This window comes from Toxotes jaculatrix, chromosome 12, assembly GCF_017976425.1.
Source record: "Toxotes jaculatrix isolate fToxJac2 chromosome 12, fToxJac2.pri, whole genome shotgun sequence".
In the NCBI taxonomy this organism is placed as follows: domain Eukaryota; kingdom Metazoa; phylum Chordata; class Actinopteri; family Toxotidae; genus Toxotes; species Toxotes jaculatrix.
Window position 1 is genome coordinate 16,167,832 of NC_054405.1, and position 16,521 is coordinate 16,184,352.

Sequence of the window (16,521 nt, forward strand, 5' to 3'; positions counted from 1 at the left end):
TGACTCTCTCTATTGAGGAGAGTATTCCTCTAGTTTATCAGCAAAATAAACTGATCTTACATATATCATTATTTTGTTAATGTTTGTTATTATCTAACGGCAATGGTTTGTTCTTGTAAGAATGCCTCTGATATGTTAATACCTGTTCAGTGTAACATACACTGGACATGTTTTTCTTGTTTTTACAAATACATCAGTATTTGTAAAATACTGCCTTTCTGTCTTTCTTTTCTCCTCTAGGCAGTAGCAACAGATCCTTTTCCAGTGAAGATGCTCTATGACAAATCACATGACCAGGTGTGGGTCCTGACATGGGGAGATATGGACAGAACACACCCAACACTTCAGGTAAGTGTGTTTGTGATTTAAAAATGCTAACAAGCTGTCTTGGGTAATTGCAGTTAAATTTTTTTGCAGTGGTAACTCCACAAAGACAAGCCAAACTGATTTTATTTGCTACCTGGGGGCAGTGGAATTGAGTTGTGACTACAACATTGGCATTTTTAAGTTGTTATGGTGAACTTGTTAGCAAACAGCTGCTTATTTACGCATCCAGCAGATACAGATCAATGGTATAATTCATTTGAAGTCAAGTCCAATATTTCCTTATTATTTTATCTCTGTGTTTAGTATCTACTGATTCCTGAAGGAAATATCTGGCTCGTTCGTTGCTAAACCCTGTGTTCAGTGGCTACTCACTAACTGTGCTTGTTTACCATTTGGTGTGGAGCAGGTATTTTACAGTGGGTTTTCTACAGTTTTTTTCACTGAAAAAAAGCAGTACAGCTGGGAGCTGGACAACTAAACTGTGAGCTGAAACTTGCTATAAAGTTCAGTGAAACAAAGTGCTACAGATTCAGGTGATAATTTTCTTTAAGTTCATCACAACTTATGACAACTTTCACATAAATTCAGTGCTTGCTTGTTACTGTTTGGAAGTAATTTTTGTGTTGTGGTTTTGAGTTTTATTTTGTCACTTCCTTTACTGTTACTTTATGTATCTGATGAAGATGTTCATTAAGGTACAGGAAGTTCATCGTTCTTGCAGCATCATTTTTAAATAAGGTGGGTGATTATCTTACATAAAATCTTACCCGAAGCAGCTTTAAAAGTACAAATAGCCCTTCTTTGTTAGTCTCATTTTTACACCGCAATTCACCTCCTTTTGCTGTGTATGTGTTTGTGTATTTTATGTATCTGTAAACTCTGATGAGCAATTATCTTCCCGGGAGAATTAATCTGAATAGGCTATATAAGAAAGTTCTCTGAGCAAGAAGAAGAGCACCTCATAACTAATTGAGCTCTTCTGTGTACCTGTGTTCCTGTATATGTGATAAGTATTTGCGTGACAACATCTAATCTCTGTATGTTTTAGAGCATTTACCAAACCAGCAAAACAGCAATTCACAGCTGCGGTGCTGTTGTCTTGTAGCTGGCGTCCCTTTGGACCGGTGGTGTTGGAGGCTTCACAAATGAGAAATGATCACAGGTGTGGTTGTATTTAATCCACCTCGGGGGATTGGGTGAGGCGAGCAAAGAGAGAGGAGGATTCAGAGAGGGTCGGGGAGGTGGAGGGGAAGGGAGAGGGAGCAGAGCTGGTGCCCGTGGGAGAGGTATGATGCTGTTTTTATGGGGCCAGTATTTATATGTGTGTCTGTTTGCCTGCGCAGCAGTGGAGGACGGTGCCACTGGTAAAGCCACCAAGGGATCCCATTGTAATCTCTGTAATAGACACAAACATGTTTATTGTTCTTCTTTGTCCCATTGGAGGGAAGGATCCCATTATAATCGTGTGAGGTGTTGTGTTCAGTCTTTACTGTTTGGGGATGTTCTGTGTCTACTCATTATGGGGATGATACACTCAAATTTATGATTCTTTGGAGGATCTTTGAAATGAAATGACTAATTTTATATTCAGAAAATCACTTGAATGCATAAATTATTTTGTTCAGTGCTGTTATTGGTTTTGAACACTAGTCGTTTCATGTGAATTTTTAATAGTTAATCAGTGGTTGTGTTGCTGCTAATGGTGCTGCGGCCATTTGTCAAATGGTTCTATAAATAACACTTTCTCATGTTTTTGTATTATTTCCACAATTATTTCCAGATTTTTTAAAGAGAAATTTTAACAGTGATGGTTTATTGTTTTAGATCTAAAGGTGCCACTATGTTCTGGCAACAAAAAGTAGTGACAAGACAACCACCTGTGTGTGGGTTGTAACAGTTTTCTGCTGATTTACAATCTGCGTAGCCAAGCAGACTTTGTGTGTGCGTACATACATTTGCCTGTGCTTCAGTTTTTAACCTTTTCTTCATAGAGTGTACTTGTACTAGCAGGGGATTTGTTTCAGAGTTGTTTTTAAACTTGTGTCTGAGGTTATAGTCTCAAATGAAGCAGAAAATTCTATGAAAAGATGGTTTTCATCACAGACAAAACAATTTTCTCCTCATATAATTTGAAACAATCAGAGTGCTGAAAGCAGCTTTGCATAACATTTCTCCCTTTTATGGCTGCTGCCCGAACGGCAGAAAACGCTTTGCTTTTTTTTTTTGTTTTTCATTTTATTCATTTCCCTTCTTCCCGCAGTCGTTCAGGAGTAATGAATAATTAGAGAGCAGGGCATGAATCGCTCAAAAATGCAATTGCGGGGAGACCGCATAATGGATTGGAGGCCACGTGGATCACACGACAAATAAATGGCCTGATAATGTCATTATCATTTGGACCGAAAGTAATTGACCTGTTCAGCAGCAGCCTGTCACTACCACAGGCACCGCTTCGCTTCAGCGGATCATACATGTGTATGAGTGTGTGTCTGTGTTTGTGCATGTCAATTTGTGTGGGTGGTGTGCGTTCAGCTCAGTGTGCGTGGTATTTTTAAGCAGCTAAATTTTAGGATGGCTCAATATCTCTGTGTAAACATCAGAGGGAGTGTGATTGTCAATTCATTAGAGAAGACAAATGGAGGAATCTCTACCGGGCTGAGAGAGACATGGCCTTTCAGACTGTCAGTCTAGTCTGTGTCTACGTGCCATGAAGATATTTAACTCACGGGGTTACTGTTTTTCCCATCTGTTTTCTCCTCATTTATCTCTATATTAGGTTTGCTGAATGTATGTTTAAGAATGATCATCATCATCATTATTATTATTATTATAAATTAAAGCAAAACAACAATTTGCCACAGCAGGAAATTATAAACTTTCAATTCAGACATGGAAAATCATCTCCATCTTTTACAGTGTAATATTTTAAATAGCTTCATAAAAGGCACTTTTTTACTTTTGTAATACCACTTCATTATCATTGTATCATTATGTTTTGTAAAGTATCATATAAAGACATTATTTTTGTAAATTAGTTCTCACTGTATCAACCCAAATTTTAGTCATTACAGGTAGGGCTGGGTATGGTTGGAAATATTTTGATGCAATCAGTTTGTGTGCTGTTCCCAAATGTATCTGATGAAGCTGTTCATTAAGGTACAGGAAGTTCGTCATTGTTGCAGCCTCATTTTCAAATCAAGCTGGTGATTGTTTTACAGTAAATACAGATGAATGGGCCAACAAAACGTCATAGTTGTCCTTTATCCAAACCATTGTTTGGAAATCTTTTGCAAAGCTTTTTGAAAGTTCTGCTTATAGGGGCATCAGAGCAGGAAATTTGTCATTCTGGATGGCTGCTACAAACAATGTTTTTAGTTGTCTAATTTGAAGGACTTGTTCATTAACTTTTAGTACTTGACAGTTATCTGTACTGGGTGAGGTTAAGGAGAGCCTGAAACTGAATTTAGACCATTGTCTGGTATCCAAAATACATGCTATGAATATCTAATCTGTATATCACCATGCATACATTTACCAATTTATGATACATGCCTCAGGGATTAAAACATACGAAGAATTAATTTAAAATTAAAATTCTGCATTGAGCAATGATCCTTAGTAACAAGCTTCTGAGTCTTCCACAGAATCCATAATGTGCTTTATTGCTCCCCAGGAGTAACAGGATGACTAATTCTGACAGTATATTAAAAAAAAAAACAATTTCTGTACCCACGTTACACGCTCTGCATGTGGTTATGATGTATAATGTAATAAGTGTCTTGTAAGATTTATTGAAATTCCTAAATGACACAAATCAAAAGCATTTGAGGAACGTATTGTAGTTAAAAGAGGGAAAAAGCTACTCAAGGCTTCTAGAGACTGAATGTTGTTGAAAAGCAAAAGCTACTCAGTCAGAACCAAATCCCCCTCAGGTATTAGGACAGCCAGCGAGGCAAGAGCAGAGTAAAACTCAATTGGGTCTCATTGCTGAATGTGTGGATATGAAATCCAAGGATGAGCAATGACAAAGGGAAGCCAGTGGCATTAAGTTGAGAGCACCTGCAGCCCTGGAGACCACAGCAGCTGCCTAATAATACATGAGCGATACTACATTGAACCTCATTAACTCCCGTCATTGTGTTCTACAACAGTTGTAATGACTTTTAAACGAGAATTCTTTTCGTGTCTCGAAAGCACTGAGAAACAAGCTGATCTGTTTTGTTAAAAAAGGATAAAATATACAGGAAAAATATATTGCAGCACAGCAGCAGAGGTAACAACTCGGCAACTTAAAACTGCTATTTTTATTTCCTTGCATTTGATGGTTCTGAGAAAGGAGTGTGGAGTCTGGCCCCCCACTGGGCATCAGGTGAAGGTTCTGCTTTAGTGGTGTAGGTGTAGACATCAAAACAGATTTTACACTCTGTTCTTTCGTTTTAAAAGAATATTCTATATGCTCTCTAGCATCATTTACCCCGGTGTCTAAACCTAGAACCACTTCACAGAGCCATGTTTCTCTGAGAATATGAAGGTTTTAAATGAGAGGGAAAATAGCTGGATTTACTCTAGATGTAGCATTTCAGAGCAGAAGTTGACTGGTTGCTTTTTTAAAAAAAAAAAGTGTAGTCTCACATGTGCAGGTCCCATAAACCACCTCGCTCGTCCTTGACTGTGACCTGATCGTGTAGGCATGCATGATGAAGCATGTGTCAGGGACAACGCTGTGCGTCGGGAGCCCATCAAAAGTGGATGCACTCCTCCCTGCACTTCACAAACATGCTGATTCAGTGCCAGGTGTGTGACATGAGAGATGGGGCTTTTACTGTGGTGTGTGCTCCTAAGACAACCGTTACTGAATAAGATGCTTTATCACAGCACTGAGGCGGGGCCGCCTTTCATCAGCTCAAGTCATATACTATAGATGTTTATCTGTTCCAGGATATATGGGCATGTCACCTGGACAAGCTACAGCTGTTAAGACCTGAGATATGAGGCTTTATTTCATTTACAGAGACTAACAGCAGCAGGGCATTCCAGTGAAGCTAAAAGGTCACAGGTTTGGTTATAACAAGAGTCACATTACATTGATTTGACGGTCTCTCTTGCCCAAATCAACTTGCAGTAAATGCATTCAAACCACACAAGGACAAGAACTTAATATCATCCAAAATTGTGTTTTCCTTTTTTAAACAAGTAACTTAAAGTGAAGTCTGTGTTACAGTAAAAGAGCTTAGAGATTTTTTTTCTTTTGTTTTTAATAAAGTAGAATCTTGAGGACACTGAACTGTAGGCCCACTAATACTGGCTTTTTGAGGCTGATATATAACATGTAATTGAGACACCGTCAATCAATTAACTTTTCTTTGACATTTCTGAAATACAACTTCTTGTTACTTATTGACATATTTACCAATACCAGTTCATCTGGGACAAGCTAATGTCAGCCTGACATTTCGGCTTATTTACTGTTTTGAGTCTTTTCCCTTCTGACATTCATATAGTTTTGATTTTTGTTTTTTGTAAATGTTGATTACCTTACAAATGACAATGTTACAATGAAGGACGGTGAAGGACTTGTCCAAACTGACTATTTTAACATAAATTGTATCATTATTAATCAGCCTTTTAAGACCCAGCCATTCTATTGTTCTATTAAGTTTTGAAAGTAAAGTTTCTATAATTTGGGAGGTTTGCAGGATGTAAACTAAGTATAACGGTGCCATGGAGTCACTTTGCTGTGGAGTTCAAGTTGAGTCTCATTTTTTTTGTCAATTTGCTGAAATGGAGAGTATGCCGAATTAGCAACTTGTAGTTCCTTTCTGCAGTGTAACCATGGATGTACAGATAACTGTCACTTACTTTAATACTGAAGGAAACTTAAAAACATGAGGATTCTCAGGCATGTTCTGCAGTTAAAGAAGTATCTATTAGTATCTAGGAGTATTATTTCTAAGTGGATTTATAGACATCTGTTCGTGCACTGGACACTGGATAATATCACAATGTCCCTATCTTTGCCTTCCCTTCAGTTCTCCTTCTGCCCTCTGGGGGACATGCAACTCTGAAAACCCTGTACCTTTGTTTTGGTATTCACACCGTTCTATGCATTGTCTACAGGTAATTCCTCAAGCCAGTGTGGGAGAAGTACATCATGCCATCCGCACAACTTTCCAGAGAGTCAATGACTTCTTCATTCCTCCAACCAACCTCATCATCACTCACGTGAGGTAAAGCAGCACACACACATGCACACATTCAGCCACCTCTGACCTTAAAACACAGGCGATCTCATTGCTCACTCATCACATCTGTCCTTTTGGAGTAAAGGAGAAAAGAGCAAATGAGAATTCTAATGAGAATCTAGATGGGTATTAATCACTGCCCACAAAAATCTAGAAAGGCTATTAACCTTTCCTTTGAACTTTGCCGATTCAGGTTTGCCTTTGTCTTCCTCAAAAATGAACCTGCGGTACACAAGATTGACCTGGAGACCTTGCACCGTGTCAAGACCATCAGCCTCAAGAACTACAGCTGCATACCAGTCAGCATGGCTTACACGCATCTGAGCGGCTTCTACTTCATCCAATGCCAGAGCAAGAGCCACCTACAAGCCCCGCCCCAGCTTCTCATCGACAGCGTGACGGACACAGTGACCGGTCCGAACCTGAATGTCACAGGTCAGCCCTTTGTATCACCAGACGGCCGCTACATTGTGACACCTGACCCACTCAGCTCAAAGCTGATAGTTCAGACAGTGTCATTCCAGGGGGAGCTGGGTCTGAACCAGGAAATTGACGAGCCTGTAGCTGTCTCTGATCTGGTTTTCCAGCCCTCCTTCACGGAGTCCAACCAGCATGTGGTGGTGGCCACCTCAGGCTCAGGCACGGACCTGCTATTTGCCGATCTGTCCTCGGGCCACACTGAGGTTCTCCGGAGCCTCAAGGAGCCCCTGGCTGCCCAAGCCTGGCCCTGGGGAGGCCCCAACAGAGTGGTGGTCTCAAGCGGGTTGTTCGGACAGTACCTGGTGACGCCATCGGCCGAGTCCCTCTTTGTCCTGAACGGAAAACAGAGAACGCCACACTGCGAGGTGTCAGACATCAAGAGAGGGAACACAGTTGTCTGGGTCGGCGAGGTATGAGTGGGAAAAAAAAAAACAAAAAGCAGGAGTCGTAGGATTAGGGAAAGAGGTAAGAGAGAAAAAAAAGGAACGATCAGGCCAAATTACCTATTATAAAGATTTACATGAACATAAGTTGTGGACTCAACCCTGGGACTGAGCGAGAGGGAAACATGCCTGGGTTTATTGTAACAAAAGTACACTTAAAAATAGAGTAATTGAGAAAACATTAAGAAACCCTGTTGTGATATTTCTATTGGGAGAAAGTGTCAATGCCGTTCAGTGCAACAGTGATCTATGTGCACTTAACTATACAGAATTGTACATTATTGCACTTCCTTCCATGTTATCACAGCAAATAGGTACCTGAAGAGGGGTTATTAACAAACTATGAACTATGCACAATGCTCACTTTTTTTAGAGTAAAAAGCTTTCCAATTTTGTTTATCTCTACGATGTTTGTCGTTTTCACCAGTGCTGCATATAATCACCACGAACTGTCTGTCTGTCCTGTCTGCCTTTAGTGTATGTGTGTTCTGAGTCCTTTTAAAAGCTACCAAATCATCTGTTTACTTGCCTTTGTCATGGTATCGTACCGTATCCTCCCACTGAAAGCTTTCTTTATCCCCCCCACCCCACTACCGGCAGTGGTTGGCTTTATGCACATATGTTATACCCTCTATTTACACTGTCTATCCAAAGAGCCAGATCGCTCGCGGAGGAGGCCCAACCAGAAATGAACAGTACGTCTTGCAGTCTCTTGCAATGGTATAATCTGTCCCACGCTGTGTCTCACAGTTATTGTGTGCCTGCAGCACAACTCTGTGCTGTGGAGCCTGAAAATGCCACTTAGCAGATTCCCTCAGGGTAATGACTTCAGTTTGCGCTGACCCACATGCTGAGGCCACGCCAAAGTCGCATCAACTCCGCTATCTGACTGGCTGTGAGCATTTGTACATCACTCCCAGAGAGCCGTGTGTCAAGATCAAACTCCAAGGCAGGTAGACTTATACTTCCCATGTGGTAATTATACAGCTTTACTTACAGGACTGTAACAGAAAGAATATATTTTTTATTAGTTTCCTTCTAGTCCATGAGAGAAACTCCTCTCTGCATTTGTCATTTGTATTTGGATTGCAACCACAACCGCACAGGAAAAAATATGCTGTATCTCAAAACCTAGCAGCCTCTTTCAAAAGTAGTGATACACTTTTATAAAAATTAGCAATACGTAGTGTATGAAACATTTTTCCTGTTTCCAGGAATACTTACTGATTGCTAAATTACTAAAATGTACAGGTTTGTTTATCATTGTCAAAAATTGCATTACTACTTTTGAAAAACCCGGTATTATCTGTCGAGGCAGCATCTGAATAAACACCAGCAACTCTTCATCAATCAAAATATCAGATATTTTCTCTCTGTGGTTGAACTTTATCATCTTCTGTGTAATTTGCTTTGGCCATTTGCACTAATCATCATAATGATGAACCATTAGCAGCAAGATAGCGCTTCTGCTTCTCTGCTGACGTGATAATGTTATTAGAAATTACTGGGACCATAGTGTCTCTTAAGCATTCCTGCCTCTTGACAGCGGTACTGAGATCTTTACTTGAACACTTAGCTGGGACAAGACACTTGATGGCTCTTAGACATTGGGTTAAAATGGGTGCCAGTCCTGAGGTAATGGCTCTTTTTTTATATATTTTACGCTGTATAGCCCTGCTCTGTACCTCCTGGTCTCAAACTACAGCTGAAAACTGAGTGAATTTAATAATATTCAGTTCTCATCTGCCATAGATATTTTTGTTTTCTCATAATGTAAATGAGAACATAAATCGGGAGCTATTTTTCTTCTTGTAGCCTAGATTTGGATTCTCCTTAAAATACGCATTTAGATCACTTAGAAGTCAAGCTTAAACTAGAAAATTAAGGAATCGTACTTCCCACTATGTATTTGTAAAATTTGCCAGTTTTAGCAAATAGATGGCCTGTCCAACAGCTTCTCTAGCAAGCACAAAACAGCTAGAAGCTTAAAAAAAAAAAGTAGTCTATATTCTAGAGCAACACAATGCCATGTTGCTGCTAAATGAAACCAACTAAAAAGTAAAGTACTTTAGAAACAGTAGCACCAATGCTCAATCACTGCATGAAAACAGGAAAATATTTTCTTTAGAAATCACCCAAGCTGATCTTAGGAATTTGTAATCGGGGTCAATCTAAGCACGTTTTGATGGATCAGTATCGGCTAAAATAAAGCAGATTAGATTGGATCCTTTCTTGAGTGTACTCTGCTAGTGTTGCAGCACTGCTCTCCGTAATACAGCCAGGCTCCCCAGTGCAGCATTTCACTGCAAACGCAACTGAAAATGTGAGTGTGTGAACGTGAAAATTTATTTGGTCAAACCAATGATTGGCAAAATTCACTAACCATCAACAGTAACAGATCTGTTGCCTCTTCTCTCTCTTTCTCATTAGCATTCTTGTTAGCATACAGATTGTTGCTTTCTCCAGTTAAAACGACAATGAAATGAAATGGCTGAACAGAGTAACTGGCCAGAATAAAACCTGGCTGTTGTTGAACTGTGCACTCTCTGCATGCCGCTGTCTGTACTCAGCCAAAGATTGTTTATGAGGTAAGAGGAACGTCACTCTGTAATAGCACTGTACAGCTACAAGTGTTTTTATTGTCCCAACTCCATCAGTGACACATCATCGCTCTAACTGATTGCATCATTTTCAGGGATCACATTCTCCCAGTTCAACTTTTATCATATTGTTAATTTAAGTTTACCAACTTCACAGTTTTGAACCAAGACCTTCAGTATTTAGATCAAGTAGTTTATCCAATCTAAGGTGTGCCAGATTTATAAGGCTAAACCTGTTATTTAAGTGTAATACTTATATTTACTTATATTGTCCGAGATACCCAAAAAAATTTGATTGCTGCGCAAATACTCACAGCCTTTGGGATGTTGTAGTTGTTGATCTTTTTTGGCATGTCAGTATCAAGTGATATTACACTCACATTCATCTCTGAAAGCCTAGGTTGTCCACAGACCAAGAAGTCCAAGTCCAATTTAAATGTGTACACAAACAAACAGCAACTCAAATCAAATAGTAATCATCTTACCCGAATATATTTAGTTGTGCCTGTAACTCCCCAATGCAATGTATAGGACAGAAACCAAGTCATGTAAGAAAAAGAAAAAAGTACATACAGGAGGGAAGCAGATTTGTCCTTTGTGTTTGTGATTTAGGTATTTGCTGCTAATCTGCCATGAAAACCGTTCTGGCATGAAAGCCTGTCTGACGAACTTTTTGAAGGCAATGACTTAATGATATTGATCATGTTTCCTAGACCACTGTTGCACTGAGGAGAGAAATATAATATTTGACAAACATTTATGTTGTCTGAATTTATCTAATTGGTAGCCCAGTTTTCTCACTGTACCAATGGAAAAAAAAACATCTTATTGTGAAAAGATTCAGGCTCTGACGCTTCCTAAAAATCACTGTCCCATCCAAAGTCACTCCCCAATGGCTCTAAATGAGTAATCTACAGTATTTGACAGCTCCGAGACATGCATGTAATGAAAATAGATCTTCGACATGATTATCATTGACCTCTCAGTGATCTCTCACAGTCACTTACAGTTTACATTTGCTTGTGGAAAAAGTCACTTTTCTGCCCTCTCATTGTCACGTCTGTCAGCTTATCCCTTAAGGTCGATTCAGCAGTATGACATTGCTACTAGAGCCAAGGAGAGCAAGAACAAAGAGATCGCACCTGCGCTTGCTGATATAACTACGTTATTGGCTAGCTCATGTTGTTTGTTTGGATCTACCTTCAGTTTCACACGACTATTTCTGTACCTCTCCTTTAACCCTCCAAATAAGGGGCTGCAGAGCTGAACCGCTTGGTGTGATAGACATTTATAGGAACCACTGTTGTAGATAACATTGTTCATGTTTAGAACAGGTTCCGACATTACAAAACTGACTGTACAGTTTTCTTTATGCATTTTGTGTGTTCTGGTTTATGAGGGAATTGTTTTGTAAGAAAAAATCTAATTAAATATATTGTAAAAATCAGTCATGTTGCTGTGTCTTAAAAAGTCACTGAGTAAATTACACCTCAGAAAGTCAAGAGTAAAAAAAAAAATGCTGATTACAATTTCTCAGAGGTCAACGTGAATTCTACCATTGTTTGGGACAAAACAAGCAATGGTGAATTCTACCATTACTTGTTTTGTCCCAAACCCCAAAAATATTTTATGTACTACCATATATGACAAAGAAAAGTGGCAGGTCCTCATGTTTGAGAAGCTGGAAATAGAATATTTAAAAGATAATTTTCTGATATGAGGATGCGATGTATGAAGATTAAGCTGAACTGTCAATCGATGCACCAGTCACACAGTTCTGATTACAGACATTAAAAATAAGTCTTTCCTCAAATGTTAATGTACTTTTACTTTTTATCTCACAAACGTAAAAAATAGAAAAGAATTTTCTGTGGCACGTGTAAAAGACTGGGCACCATACTAAGTCGGTGCTTAGTATTGATCCAATGATCCAGAGCAAACCTAAAAAATCCACTTCAAAAAAACTCAAGCTTAAGGTTTTCTGAACAGCCCTCGTGGCCCTCTGACATCCTTGAAAATCTGTGGGTAGATGTTAAACATGGCGTGTGTGCAAGACGACAGCCTAAAAATATCTCGGAACTTGAAGCGATCTGCAGGAAGAGGGGTGAAAATTTCTAAATCAGGAATAGAAAGGCTCTTAGCTGGCAACAAACAGACTTTGGAACATGCTACAGCTACGGTTTAATTTTTTTCCCCCTATTTTTTAGGTCATTAAAAAATAACACTGCATTAACATTTGAATAAAGGCTCTTTTTTAATGTCTCTTTGCTGCAGGGGTTGTGTTCACTGCTGTTCACTCCACAAAGAAAAATCAACAATGTATGTAATTTTCCCTGTGAAACATTTGCATACGGCTGTGTATGAATCTATTGATCTAACATTTTTCTGAAGTATAACAGGTCTCCTGAAATGTTCTACAAGCTAAAGATGATGATATTTAATCACACTCTTCAAACAAGACCTCGAAAAACACACGCCTAACACTTGTCAGTCTACCTTGAAAGTGTTGTAGCAGACAAGGTGAGACAACGGCAATTTTAGCATCTGGAAAATTACCCGATATTTGCGACAAGTCCCTTTCTGCGGCGTGGCATTCATCCCCTGTCCCTGTCCGTGTCGTAGCTGTTGTCATTTATGGTCTCAGTCCGCTGATGAGTTGGCATCGAGCTGGCCTTCACTCCTACAGTCTATTGTGTTTCTGTTCTCAACACGCTCCAACAATCCATGACTATTATTTACAACACTGTACTGCTGAGGGACGCTGTCAATACACTCTCCATCAGTGTCAGAGTGACAGAAGGGGGTGAAAGAGGGAATAAAAGACTTCCAGGAGCCAAACATCAGTGAAGTAGGAGAATGTGATCACGCAGACAGTTTCCGTCCTGTTCATGTTGGCTCCAATTTCCAATGAATCAGAACAGAGAGAGGAAGACACTGTCCTTCATCCAGTCTTCAAAACTTAGAGAAATATATGTAGAAAACTGCAGCCACAACACAATCACACTTTAAGTCATCATTTCCCCCACTGAATTGGTGGAAATAAATCAGTTTTCACAATCTAATACCAATGACCCGACAACAGTGAATTGAAAAGGTGCTTTCTTTGCTGTTTTTGTATCTACAGTCTCAATCACTTCCACCACTTTTCAATTATGCCAAACAAATATGATTTGTGACTGAATTAAGGTACCTCCCTGAATAGAAATCAAATTGGTTACTGCTTTTCATTGCATTGATGTAAAAGTAGTTCATTCAAACGGTTATTTCAGCATCACCAAATTAAAACTTTGAGGGAGATAGTCACAGCTGGCCCTATTTTCACACATCATTTCAAGTGTGTCGTATCCAGATCCAGAAAATCCAGATAAGATTTCAGTCACTTGTTCACTCTAAGCCACAGACCAATCCTTGTTGGTTTTGCTACATGGAAATCAGGGTTGGCAGAACCAGCATAAGGATTAACAACTGTCCTCAAACTCAACCACATTTATAAACTACAACTGTGTCAAAAGTTTGATCATCTTCATGGACTCTCACTCACACTGCTTCCTCACCCCACAACAATCAATCAATAGTCAAAATGATCAGGGATCAGACTCTGTCGAGGCTATTTGCACAGACCATTAACCGACACAGTTACGCTTCAGCGGAGTAAAGATTATGTATGTGTCTTGGAGAAACAAGTGCATTTTCACCTTTCCAACCTCTGACTTGTTGAAGGAACTGATGCAGCACAATTGCTGCATCAGGAGATACAAACGCAGTATTAGCGTTTGTATCTCCCTGTCCAGGGACTGCAAATGGAAATGATTTAGAGGCTAAATCTGGTACAACACATCTCTTTGTACGAGATGGATGTTTTTTGTCCACGGTCCCTGACAAATCAATTTAATAAACCAGTAAGCTAAACCAGAATCCTTTCAAGCCACATCATATTTATACTGAATAACCAGATCCCTCTCGAAAGCTTCCTGGAAGCACTCACACTCAGCTTTGTTGATATACAACCGGTACCTAATCCACACAAGACACACAGACAAATGGATTTGTGACTAATACCACTGATAGAATGTCACATGGCCATGGTACAAACCTCGTTAAGATTAATGGTCTCTAAATAAACAAGACTAAGTATCTACAGCCTAACATCCTCCACTAACATGTTCATGATGGCAGTGTTAATCTTCTGATGTTCAATAGGTATAATGTTCACTATGTTCACCATTTTAGTTTATCATGTTAGCATGGTAACATTTGCTAAGCAGCACAAAACACAAAGCACAGCTGTAAATGTCAGTTATTAATCATAAATGACCAAGTTTAAATTTTGACCTGGTGGTGCTGGATAAAATGTCAGGGAATCACCAAAGTTATTAAATTTTATCCTGAGAGGGGTTTGGAAAAAAAAAATATAATAATGCCATTGATAGTGGTTACGCTCAGTCTCAGTCTCTCAGTCTGGACCAAAGCAGTGACACAACTGACCTGCATTCCCTAGAGCCTCACTAATAATGTGGCTAAAACTGTGAAGGGAAAAGCCCATAAAAGAATGATGAAAAAGGTCTGCCTCAATTAATGCAGTTCGGTTTGCAAGTAGGTCACATTTAATTTAGAAGAACAATATAATTTGGATTCAGATTTTAAACATTTGGGATCTGTAGTGTGAAAGTTGCCTGAGTTTTGATCACCCTAAGGAATAACAAAAAGACTGAGTGTCAGTCTTTTTCTTATTCCTTAGGGTGATCGAAACTCAGACTGATAGTACGGAAGGGCCAAACTTGCAATTATTTTTAATGGAAATCTCTCGAGATCACAAGTTAATTATTTTATGGTTTGCAATTGTCTCTCTCTCTTTCTCCTTCACTCCCCAGTTGTTTTCCTTCTGTCTCTCCTTTTTTTCCAGGGGAGGGGGGATTGAATTAGGGTGAAAAGTTCTGTTTACAACCACAAAAAGCAGCAGGCTAACCAAACTAAGTGACATGTTCTGCCTATCGATCGCCTTCACCCGGTTTATACTATCATAGCAGGCAGCATGCATCACAATGTGTGTCTCTGACGTCTCACTCTCTCTGTTTATAAATCAGACTTAAAAAGCACCTAAAATACGCAAACAAGTCATTATGAGTAACTTCAACAGGAAATAAATATTACACAAAATTTATTCATAGATTTTGGTAGTGACAAGGGAGGTGCCGGATCCAATCAAATCGGTGCTGGTCCTAATCTGGAAGGCTTAATTTGTCCCGGATCCTGCAGGAACAGGACCCAGGACAAATTAAGCCCTGGGTTAATTATTTAGTTATCTTGAGATAATAAAGCTCATTTTCTTGAGATAACAAGATAAATTAACCCGTTATCACAAGTTAACGAGCTTTGTTAACCAAAGATAACTAAACAATTAGCTTGTGATCTCAGGATAAGAGCATAAAAAAAATAATTGCAAGTGCAGCTGTTCTTGGCTTCCGTACTGATAGAGTGGAGTAATCTGTGAAACTCTCCATGTTGGGATGGGAAAGACCCTCAGCACAAAGGTTTTAGTGTTTCATTTGAGCCTCAGGAAGAATTACAGTTCCTTTGGCAATGCTGTAATAGGGGAAAAACAGAAATTAAATAGTTTTTATTCTACTCACATAGCATCCAAACAGCTGTCATTTAAACTCAATCAACCTTAAAACAGTAAGAAAGTAAAACAGTAAAATGTCCCTTTTCAGTATGAATTATGGTGCTGGAAAGTGAACAATTACTGGTACAAAAAGAGTTTATAATTAAGCAAAAACAAACACATTATGCAAAACAACATGGACTGAAAATGAGTTCTGAAAACCACAAATCAGTGTAACCTGGTCAAATGAGACAATCAAAATATCTCACACACAGTCACCTTAACAGAAGAACTAAATATTATAACCTTGGTTGTCTGCTGCTTCTTCTTCTGTGTGGGAGAGTGTGAATCCACCCTGTGCCCTCACCAGCTTAAATTGCCTCAGCAGGCTCATTTGGGTGAATCTCACACCAACTAACAAGGTTGCAAAACTCCAGCAGCAAACCCACTAGAAAGCAGACCTGGGTCAAATACTAATATAAAATGTGTTTTTTCTCACTCTGATTTAATAGATGTGTGCGGTTTGATACATGTTTCTGCCAGTAACGGTCAGAAGTCACAGAAATTAAAAAGAAAAAATTTAGAATTTAGAATTTAACTTTGGATAAATATTTTATTAGTAACAACATACAGCGCTACTACAGAGATCTAATACTCCAGTGAAGTTTAAAACCAGACAATTAATATGCACAGAACTATCCGGTCGTAAGGGAAATCAGACAAAGGTCAGGGTAACAGACACCCTCAACAGAACAAAGTTGACATTCACATTGAAGTACTGCTGCTGCTTTATCTGGGTTGTTTATGCCGCTAATGAACAAGATCCA

At 39.2% G+C, this 16,521-nt stretch overlaps 1 protein-coding gene across 1 annotated transcript in view; it reads left to right on the plus strand.

Moving 5' to 3' along the window:
- Positions 1-7,465, plus strand: part of fstl4 (follistatin-like 4) — a 169,687-nt gene extending 162,222 nt beyond the window's left edge. Inside the window, exons 13-15 of the mRNA XM_041051793.1 lie at positions 241-348; positions 6,445-6,554; positions 6,763-7,465. Coding sequence (XP_040907727.1) covers positions 241-348; positions 6,445-6,554; positions 6,763-7,465 — 921 coding nt within the window. The remainder of the gene's footprint in view (positions 1-240; positions 349-6,444; positions 6,555-6,762) is intronic.
- Positions 7,466-16,521: the final 9,056 nt, after the last annotated feature.